The 10,929-nt window shown below is 42.8% G+C and overlaps 1 protein-coding gene across 5 annotated transcripts in view; it reads left to right on the top strand.

Annotated features, from left to right (window-relative positions):
• CCDC62 (coiled-coil domain containing 62) overlaps positions 1–10,929 on the top strand; it is a 45,499-nt gene continuing 34,570 nt past the window's right edge. For 2 of the 5 annotated variants that reach the window (XM_049619445.1, XM_049619441.1), the window contains exons 1-5: positions 1–205; positions 1,986–2,244; positions 6,352–6,518; positions 8,542–8,643; positions 10,359–10,530. In XM_049619445.1, coding sequence (XP_049475402.1) covers positions 170–205; positions 1,986–2,244; positions 6,352–6,518; positions 8,542–8,643; positions 10,359–10,530 — 736 coding nt within the window. In that variant the 5' untranslated portion in view covers positions 1–169. Of the gene's footprint in view, positions 206–1,985; positions 2,245–4,755; positions 4,921–6,351; positions 6,519–8,541; positions 8,644–10,358; positions 10,531–10,929 lie in introns of those variants that run through there. The other 3 variants (XM_049619443.1, XM_049619446.1, XM_049619444.1) reach the window with 3 other exon arrangements.

A 10,929-nucleotide genomic window follows, 5' to 3' on the forward strand; every position in this document is an offset into this window, starting at 1 on the left:
GTCGGTGGGCGCGTTCCCCTGGGCGGGCGGTTTGGGTGCTCGCTTGGGCCGGCCGTGGGCGCGGGGCTCCGGGGTTCGGGGCTCGCCCCCGCTCCGGGCAGGCGTGCCTATGGCCTTTCTCAGGTGACGCTGCGCTCCCCGACTTTCTCCGGGGGCGGAGGAAACACCCATGAACCCTTCGGCGACCTTATTCGCCGGGCGTCAGGTGAGCGGCCGCCGCGGGCTCACCGTTTCCGCCGCTGCGTCCAGCTGCGAGTGGACAGCGAACCTCAGGGGACGGGGAGCACTCCGGCCCAGCTTGGGTGGTTTTTAAGGAACGGTTTCTGCTTAAAATGTGAAACGGTACACAGTACGAAGAGAAACGGAGTGTCGCATCTGTTTCCTTTCCTTCGTAAAAGCGATCTGGAGCCCAGGCGCGGAGCAGTAGGTGCTCACTTTTTAACGACAGCTGGGCGTTTGGAGAGCTGCCCTAGGCCACCTCGCTTCCTGTCCTTAATTTCCTTAGAAGTGGTGAAAGCGAGCTTTGCATTTATGAGTGTACGATGAAAAGTGAGCTTTGCATTCATAGGTACGATGAAATGAGCTTTTTTGCATGCTTGGCGTATTGCCTGTTTTCCTAAACCAGAATTTGTGCGCCTTGCCGGCGCGCTCAGCCACGTGACGTTCAGTAAATATTTGTTGAACGGATTAATGAATTAATGGATGGTTACCGACGACCGGAATTCAGATCTTGTGATTTGGAATCGCTTGATCCAAATTCCGTTTTCTGTGTTTAGTTACTAGTAAGTAACTAGAACTCGTTCGTCTTTATTTATTTATGAATCTTATTTTTCAGAAAGCAGTGATTGTACACGTGGGCCTCTGGTGATCTTTTATTTTATTTTTTTTATTTATTTTTTTTAACGTTTATTTATTTTGAGACGGAGAAAGACAGAGCATGAACAGGGGAGGGGCAGAGAGAGAGGGAGACACAGAACTGGAAGCAGGCTCCAGGCTCTGAGCCATCAACCCAGAGCCCGACGCGGGGCTCGAACTCATGGAACGTGAGATCGTGACCTGAGCCGAAGTCGGACGCTCAACCGACTGAGCCACCCAGGCGCCCCTCTGGTGATCTTTTAAAGTAACACTTTTAGTTCATAGGTAGGGGGCAGTACCATATTTCAAAAATGTGGTTTACCATCTTAGTAATAGCTAATGTTTGGAAAAGCTACACTTCCCTTTCCCATGTTGAAGTTGGTATCTAAAATTTTTCCTTGGAAAAAAAATAAGAAAGCTAATGTTTGCTGAATGCCTACCCTGTGCCAAGTAATGTGGAGTGCTTTGCAGTTTATCTTCCTTAATACACACAACTCTAAGAAGTTTAACTGTTGTTATTACCATTTTACAGGTTCCTCAGGAAACCAAGGCTTAGGCACTGAGCATGAGAGAGTTTATTGTACAGTTCCCTTGTTACCATATGCGTTTGAAATTTTTCCCTTACAAAATGTGTTTATAAACAGGCGTGTTGATTTTGGCCCAATCACCACATTAAATTGTTCTTGGTAGATGGAATATATGTGCTAGATGTTATGAGAATTATTTTCATTTAAACACTAATATTTCCGGTTTGCTTTGCTTGATTGGCTCCGAATTGTTGGGCCAAAGTGTGGGATAATACTGTTAATTGATACAAGGAATAGGTTGACAGCAAAGACACAAAAATACCGAAATGAGATTATTTGAGATTAGCTAATGAAGGTGGGACAAATGGTCCCACTTTTTAAGAGCAGTGTGTGTGGTGGTATGACAAAATTATAGAGTTCATGCACAGTAGCATGAAATATGTAACGTTGATGCCATATAATAACCAGTGCATAAAAAATAATTTAACTGCCTTGAATTGGCAGCAAAAGAAGATACAGTTATTTGGAAAATATGCTTTGGCTGATTTATTTATTGATTAGTTTGTTTGTTTTTTTTTATATAAAACTACTTTCTGTGTTTAGAACATCGGGTCGGAAGTTGAGATTTCCACTATCGAGAAACAGCGGAAAGAGCTGCAGCTGCTCATTGGAGAATTAAAAGATCGAGATAAAGAGCTCAATGATATGGTTGCAGTACATCAGAGACAACTTCTTTCATGGGAAGAGGATCGGCAGAAAGTGTTGACTTTGGAAGAACGTTGCAGCAAATTAGAGGGTCAGAAATACATTAGCAGTATCTCTTCCACACTTCTGTATGCCAGCATATTAAAAGGACTCACGGGTTAGACACAACCGCTATTTAAATGTTAAATACATTTCAAAAAAGGAGTGGAGGGGGACGCCTGGGTGGCTCAGTTGGTTGGGCAACCGACTTGGGCTCAGGTCATGCTCTCACAGTTGGTGAGTTTGGGCCCCGTGTCGGGCTCTGTGCTGACAGCTCGGAGCCTGGAGCCTGCTTTGGATTGTGTCTCCCTCTCTCTCTGCCCCTCCCTGCTCACGCTCTGAGTCTCTCTGTATGTCAATAATAAATAAACATTAAAAAAAAATGAAAAAAAAAAAAAAAAGGAGTGGAGGGTGGGTTCATGGGAAAGATAAGAGAAGGAATATCTCAAGACAATACCTGCTGTCCTGGAGTTCAGTTTACTTGAAGATAGGAGGCCTTTATGAACACTCACGATCGAACAAACACAATGTGAATTAAAGTAGGACAGACAACTTAAATGTAGAAAGGATGATGGATAGAGCTCCAATTTTTTTTTTTAAGGTTTATTTATTTTGAGAGAGAGAGAGCATGAGCAGGAGAGGGGCACAGGGAGGGAGAGAGAGAGGGTGAGAGAATCCCAAGCAGGCCCTGTACTGTCTGCCTGATACGGGGCTCGAACTCACAAATGGTGAGATCATGACCTGAGCCGAAATCAGGAGTCAGATGCTTAACCGACTCAGCCACTCAGGTGCCCCTGGATAGAGCTCCAATTAAAAAAAAACAAACATTTTTTTAATGTTTATTTTTGAGGGAGAGAGAGAGAGACAAGGTGAGCAGGGAAGGGGCAGAGAGAGAGGGAGACACAGAATCCGAAGCAGGTTAGAGTTCCAATTTTTAAAAAAATTTTTTAATGTTTGTTTATATTTGAGAGATACACAGAGAGCACAAGCAGGGGACGGGCAGAGAGACAGAGACAGAATCCAAAGCAGACTCCAGGGTTCTGAGCTGTGAGCTGTCAGCACAGAGCATGATGTGGGGCTCCAACTCATAAGGAATGAGATCATGAACTGAGCCAAGGTCAGACGCTCAACTGACTGAGCCACCCAGGTACCCCAGAGTTCCAATTTTTAAGCTGCAGTGTCAAGAGTGAATCTGAGGGAAATTAGTTTTGAGCTAGAATATGAATAAAGATTCTATCAGACCATTCTTCTATCTAGCCATTTCTGTTGAACTAACTCAAAGATTTTATAAACTTTTGGTATTGAACTTAATCTGAAGTACCTAAGACAGTCATCTTTTTAAATTTATTTTTATTTTTTTAGACTTTATTTTATTTTTTTAATGTTTATTTTTAAGAGAGAGAGACAGAGCACGAGCAGAGGAGGGGCAGAGAGAGAGGGAGACGCAGAATCTGAAGCAGGCTCCAGGCTCCGGGCTGTCAGCACAGAGCCTGATGCGGGGTTGAACCCATGAACTCAGATCATGACCTGAGCCAAAGTCAGACGCTGAACTGAACGAGCCCCCCAGGCGCCCCCCAGTCATCTTTTTAAAAATATAGCAGTCTCAGAAACGGCTTGGAAAAAATGTTCTTTTGTACCATATTTTAATTCTGTCATCCTTTCGTGCTGCCCTAAAGTCTGAATGTTCTAGTGACACTACGTTAATGTTAGACGGTATTAGAAAGGAAAACACTAGATCTCCTTAATAGAAAGATAACCATATAGCACCCCCTTTTTTACTTCCCTTACACAAAGGATTCTGTAGACATGACCATCTAAATATGAGTAATTTTCCATTTCTTTGATGACCATTTGATTTTACTCTGACTATACCTGTCCACACATGTATACACATAAACAGTGTTTCATTAGATGTAATATATCTTAAACAAGTATGTTAAAGAATGAAGATAACAAGTAGCCATCAGTATCTGATTTTAAAATAAGAAATGTTCATTGGCATTTCATGGAAAACTGGCCAGTAAATATGTAAAAAAGACAATCATTCTCATTACTAATTAGGGAAATGCAAATTAAAACTGTAATGAGAGGGGCGCCTGGGTGGCTCAGTCGGTTGAGCGTCCGACTTCAGCTCAGGTCACGATCTCACGGCCCGTGAGTTCGAGCCCCGCGTCGGGCTCTGGGCTGATGGCTCAGAGCCTGGAGCCTGCTTCTGATTCTGTGTCTCCCTCTCTCTCTGCCCCTCCCCCGTTCATGCTCAGTCTCTCTCTGTCCCAAAAATAAATAAAAAAAAAAACGTTAAAAAAAAAAAAACAAAACTGTAATGAGATAGACACCCTTTACATTTCTCAGACTGGTAGTAGTTATCAGGTGTTGGTAAAGGTGTGGAGCCAAGGGAAGACTCCTTCACTGGAGGTGGGAGTGTCGGTGCAACTACTTTGGAAGATCATTTAACAGTATCTGGTAAAGTTGAAGATAATAAACATGGCTCATGGCCCCCGCATTTCCACTTCTAGGAATATACCCACAGTTCGGAGGACACATGAATTCCCTAAAGATCTTGTTAAAATGTAGATTCTGATACAATAGGTCTGGCACCTAAGAGTCTGCATTTCTAACAAATTCCCAGGTGATGTCAGTGCTGGTGGCTCAGGGACCCCATTTGAGTACTAGGATGGCTCCAGAGAAATTCGTGCAAAAATGCACCAAGATACATGTATAAGGATATTCAGAACAACCTTGTTCATAGTCAGCTGCAAAGTGGAAGCAACCCAAGTGACCACCAACAGAATGGGTAAATAAATTTTGGCATAATCATATAATGGGATATTACATAGCAACAACAGTGCCCAAACACCACTTAACCACAACAATGTGGATAGATCTGAGGATCATAATCTGAAGTGAAAAACAAACAAACAAGAACTCAGAGTATAATTCTAATTATATATGGTTCAAATCAAACCATGTTTTTAGGGATGTGGTCATAGGTGGTAAAACTATAATTAAAAAGCAAAGAAATGATTAAGTTAAGGATAATGTTTAGGAAAGTGGAAACTGGAGAGATTGTGCTTAGGGAGTGATATCCAGGGGGCTTCTGGGTTGCCGACAGTGTTCTATTTCTTGACTAGAATATGGTATCGTGTGTTTCATAATAAACTTTTTATTTTTATTTTTATTTATTTATTTATTTATTTATTTTTTAACATTTTTTTTTTTTTAATTTTTATTTTTGGGACAGAGAGAGAGCATGAACGGGGGAGGGGCAGAGAGAGAGGGAGACACAGAATCGGAAACAGGCTCCAGGCTCCGAGCCATCAGCCCAGAGCCTGACGCGGGGCTCGAACTCACGGACCGCGAGATCGTGACCTGGCTGAAGTCGGACGCTTAACCGACTGCGCCACCCAGGCGCCCCTTATTTTTATTTTTTAAAAAATTTTTTAATGTTTATTTTTTAGGAGAGAGAGAGACAATGCAAGCAGGGGAGGTGCAGAGAGAGAGGGAGACACAAAATCCAAAGCAGGCTCCAGGCCCTGAGCTGTTAGCACGGGGCCCGACATGGGGCTCAAACCCACAGACCATGATGTCACGAACTGAGCCGAAGTTGGACACTTAACCGACTGAGCCACCCAGGCGCCCCCATAATAAACTCTTTAAAAAGAGTTATCCTTTAAAAAATTCTTTAGCACGCTTACCTTTTATTTTTATTTAAAAATTTTTAAAGTTTATTTATTTTTGAGAGAGAGAGAGACAGAGTCCGAACAGGGGAGGGGCAGAGAGAGAGAGGGAGACACAGAATCTGAAACAGGCTCCAGCCTCTGAGCTGTCAGCACAGAGCCTGACGGGCTTGAACCCACAAACCGTGAGATGATGACCTGGGCCGAAGTTGGACACAACCTACTGAGCCATCCAGGCACGCCTTTTTTTTTTTTTTTTAAGTTTATTTATTTTGAGAGAGAGAGTGTGCAAGCAGGGGGTGGGGGGGGCAGAGAGAGAGAGAGAATCCCAAGTAGGCTCTGCACTGTCAGCACAGAGCCCAGTGTGGGGCTTGATCTCACCCACCAAAAGATTATGACCTGTGCCAAGACCAAGAGTCCGATGCTTAACCAGCTGAGCCACTTACGCACCCCATAGCACACTTACCTTTTTAATTATGTGTTTGAATATGATGCATTTTAAGCTTCAGTTCTGGTCACAAGTTAGTTATTGATGAAATTTCCCTCAGGTGAACTACACAAAAGAACCGAAATAATCCGGTCACTCACGAAGAAGGTAAAAACCCTCGAATCTAATCAAACTGAATACCAGGCGGCTCTTCAGAAGACTCAACTACAGCTTCAGGAAATGGCTCAAAAGGCAACCCATTCCTCTCTCCTTTCTGAAGACCTTGAGGTTGGTTTTATTTTGTGATGAGTTTCACTTGCCCAAATTCTGTTTGTGTTTCAGTTCCTGAGAAATTGGATTTAAATGCTCCCATGAAAATGCATGTCTGTGTATGAAATCTGTCCTTCCCTCCACTGCCATGGTTTTGTGTCCACTGTGTGGCTTTGGTTGGCTGCACAGAGCTGTGCCGTCTTGGAGATGAACTTCATGACCACTTTTGCTCTCAGGCCATTGGGTCTAGGAGCATCTGTCATTTCATCAGTAACGGGTTATTTTAGAAGCCTTTCTCAGAGTCTGAGATGAGTAAGTTTTGGTTGGAAGTTTTGGTAGCTTCCAACTAGGCTTTCTCATGCCTTATATGATAAACAATGATAAACATGTTTTATCATGATAAACATGATAAAAATGATATGATAAACAATGATAAACATAAACAATATGTCATGTTAGTGGCCCATTGGGAATAAAATCGGTAAGACTGATTTTCCAGTTTTCAGCTCTGGTCATCAAGATACTTTTTGAACTCCTGTTTTATGAGAGGCATGGAGAGAGCACCATATTTTTGTTTCATAATAATCATGCCTTTTTTATTTTTTCAGATTATTCTATGGTTTCTAGGTAGAAGATAAGTGAAAACTATTCTAGAATCCAGTGATATGTTGCATGAAAAAATGGAAATGTAGGGGTGCCTGACTGGCTCAGTTAGTGAAGCATGCAAATCTTGATCTCAGGGTCATGAGTTCAAGCTCCACATTGGGCATAGAGCTTACTTTAAAAAAAAAAAAAAAAAAAAAAAAAAAAAGGAAATACATGAGAGAGGGAATGAGCAAGATCTCTGGTGTCTTTTCTTATAAGGATACTAATCCCATTGTGAGGGCCCCACTCTCGTGACCTCTTTTCTACCTGATTATCTCTCAAAGGAGCATCTCCAGATAACATCATATTGGAGGTTAGGACTTCAACATGCGTGTTTTGGGAGGGATGCAATGTAGTTTGTGGCATCAAGACTTTTTTTTTAATTAATAAACTATTTTTTAGAGCAATTTCATGTTAAAATCAAAACCAAGTGGAAGGTACAAAAATTTCTCCCATGCCCCCTGTTTCCACCACCAAACACAGTCTCCCCAGCTGTGGACATTCTGCACCACAGTAGTACCTGGGTTATACTCAGTGAATCTACACTGACACATCATTATCCCCCAAAGTCCACAGTTTACATTAGGGTTCACTCGTGGTGGTGTATATGCTGTGGGTTTTGACAGATGTGTAATGACATGTACCCGCCACCGTAGTATTGTACAGAATAGTTTCACTGCCCTAAAAAGCCTGTGCTCCATTCCTGTCTCCGCTAACCCCTGGCAACTGCTGACCTTTTTTACTCTCTCCGTAGTTGTGTCTTTTCCAGAATGTCGTAGAGTTGGAATATAATACGTAGCTTTTTCAGATTGGCTTCTTTCACTTAGTAACATGCATTTAAGTTTCCTTCACAAAGATACTGTTTAAAAAGCCTCATTATTCTTTTTTTTCCCAACCAAATACATCATATAGTTTGTATTTCCAAATATATCATGTAGTTCTGTGGTTCAGTTCTGTGGTTAAGGGGGAAAAAAAAAACCCTGATAAGTGGGAATACCCCAATATGAAGTGAAGTTCTTTCAACATAGAGTAAGAAATACAAATGCACAGAAGTTCACTAATGCTACTTGACTTCAGCGAAGGGAATCTCTTTACCAATCCGGTTTTCATTTGTTTATTTTCTTTTCTGCCAACCTAGAATTATACATGGAAGAGGTTGGGAAATAGACATTTATAAGCATAACCAGTATGATTCAGTAGGGCAAACATAAGTATTGGGAAGACGCTAGAGGTAATGGACAGAGATATTTGTATTCCTTTTTGATTGACTTGGCCTACTTTGTTACTAAATAAAAGGTACAGAAAAAACGGAACACTGAGCACAGATTGCGGCTAATGATAGTAATGAAAGCTTTTAAATGATTCAATTAGTATTTTATGTGTTGTTTTCTTGTAGGCTAGAAATGAAAATCTCAGCAACACATTAGTGGAACTTTCTGCTCAGGTAGGACAATTACAAGCTCGAGAACAGGCTCTCACTACAATGATAAAGCTAAAGGTAATTGAAATAATAATACCTCCATCTGCCAGATCACTTTGAACTTGATAAAGTGTCGTCACGTACGTTATCTTACTTAAGTCCTATTGCAAATCGGATGGTAGAGCTACCTACCAATGTTGCTCGGTCTTTTAAAATTCTCATTTTAGGGGCATCTGGCTGGCTTAGTCAGTGGAGCGTACAACTCTTGATCTCCAGGTTGTAGGTTCAAGCCTCAGATTGTGTGTAGAGATTACTTATACATAAAAAAATATTAAAAAAAATAAAATTCTCAGAAAAGAGGGAAACAAGTTTAAAATGGTGTCTCTAAAGAGGCACCTGGATGGCTCAGTCGGTCGAGTGTCCGATTTTGGCTCAGGTCTGACGGTTTGTGAGTTCAAGCCCCACGTTGGCTCGCTGCAGTCAGCCTCGAGCACAGAGCCCGCTTCTGATCCTCTGTCCCCCTCTCTCTGCCCTTCCCCCGTTTGCACTCTCTCAAAAATAAATAAAAACAACAACAACAACAATGATGCCCCTAAGGCCTTGAGAGAGGAGGCAGGACTCCACTTTTGGTCTCTGTCTCCAAGGCTTGTTCCATGGTTTAGCATGTCTGGATTAACTTGTTTTCTTCTGAGGTATCCAATGTTATGTCTCATAAAGTCATTGCCAGTTAGATTGCTTGTTAAGTTTTTTTTAATGGAGAGAAAAACTATTAGCAATCAAGTAGTTGATAGAGCCACTAACATGCCATGATCAGTGATTGGCAGTCTCTTCTGCTGTCACATACGTTTGGCAGCTGGAGAATAAGAGAGTGATTTAGGTATAATGGGACGGTCCTGGTAATTCATGTGTGATTTCCCCCAGCAGTTTACTGTTTTAAAGTGGTCATGGGCAAGCTTTCTTAACAGGGCCGCCTGGGTGGCTCAGTCGGTTAAGTGTCCGACTTCGGCTTAGGTGACAGTCTCAGAGTTCACGAGTTCAAGCCCCACATTGGGCTCTGTGCTGACAGTGCTGAGCCTGCTTGGGATTCTCTCTGCCCCTCCCCTGATCATGCTCTCTCTCTCTCAAATTTTTTTCTAAAATTTTCTAAATTTTTCTAAATTTTTAAAAAATGTTTATTCATTTTTGAGAGAGAGAGAAAGAAAGAGAGTGCAAGCAGGGGAGGGGCAGAGAGAGAGAGGGAGACACAGAATCTGAAGCAGGCGCCAGGCTCCAAGCTGTCAGCACAGAGCCTGACACGGGGCTCGAACTGACCGTCATGACCCGAGCTGAAGTCGGACGCGTAACCAACTGAGCCGCCCGGGCGCCCCTGGAGTCTGCCATTTTAACAAGCTGAAAAGAGGGGAAGAGAGAGGCCCATGGGATTTATCTGTAGTGCAGAGAGTAAGGCCCGTTCCAGCGGCCAACAGCTCTCCTACTGCACGATCACACTGTGGTTATAAACTTCCTGAGACCACAAGCCGTGGTGGTTCGTGCATGGTTGCCGGGGCAGCTAACTAGGTGCGAATTGGAGCTCCATCTCTGACTAGTTGCGTCACCTTGGACTTTTTACCATTGACTCGTCTGTCACCTGTCACCTGCCGATAAAGGTAGTACCTACCTCAGAGAGCCCCTGTGGAGATTGCGTGAGTTAGCAGCAAAGTGCCTAGGATGGAACCTGGCTCATAGCGAGGTCTCATCCTGATTAGTTGGAACTTAAAAAATCTTACAGAACAGTCTTCACATTTGGTTTTTAGGACAAAGATATCATCGAGGCCGTCAGTCACATTGCAGACTGCTCAGGAAAATTTAAACTGTTAGAGCATGCCTTGCGCGACGCTAAGATGGTGGAGACTTGTATTGTGAAGGAGAAACAAGATTACAAGCAGAAATTGAAGGCACTTAAAATTGAAGTCAGCAAACTAAAAGGTAAGGAGGAGACATCAACTCGAGCATTTTACCTCGGGCACGTATTTCTTCATGTGGGTCCACTTCATCTTGTGATTGAGGGTCGGTCTGGCCTTAGGTCCTACCATGAAATGTTCGTTGCACTTGTATACAATTATGCTACAGGTTTTTTTGTTTGTTTGTTTGTTTTTTTAAATATTTATTTATTATTAAGAGACAGAGAGAGACAGAGCATGAGCAGGGGAGGGGCAGAGAGAGAGGGAGACACAGAATCCGAAACAGGCTCCAGGCTCCGAGCTGTCAGCACAGAGCCCAACGCGGGGCTCGAACTCACAGACCGTGAGATCATGACCCGAGCCGAAGTCGGACACTTAACCGACCGAGCCACCCAGGCGCCCCAATTGTTTTTTTTTTTTTTTT

This window comes from Panthera uncia (genome assembly GCF_023721935.1).
Source record: "Panthera uncia isolate 11264 chromosome D3 unlocalized genomic scaffold, Puncia_PCG_1.0 HiC_scaffold_8, whole genome shotgun sequence".
Lineage (NCBI taxonomy): Eukaryota > Metazoa > Chordata > Mammalia > Carnivora > Felidae > Panthera > Panthera uncia.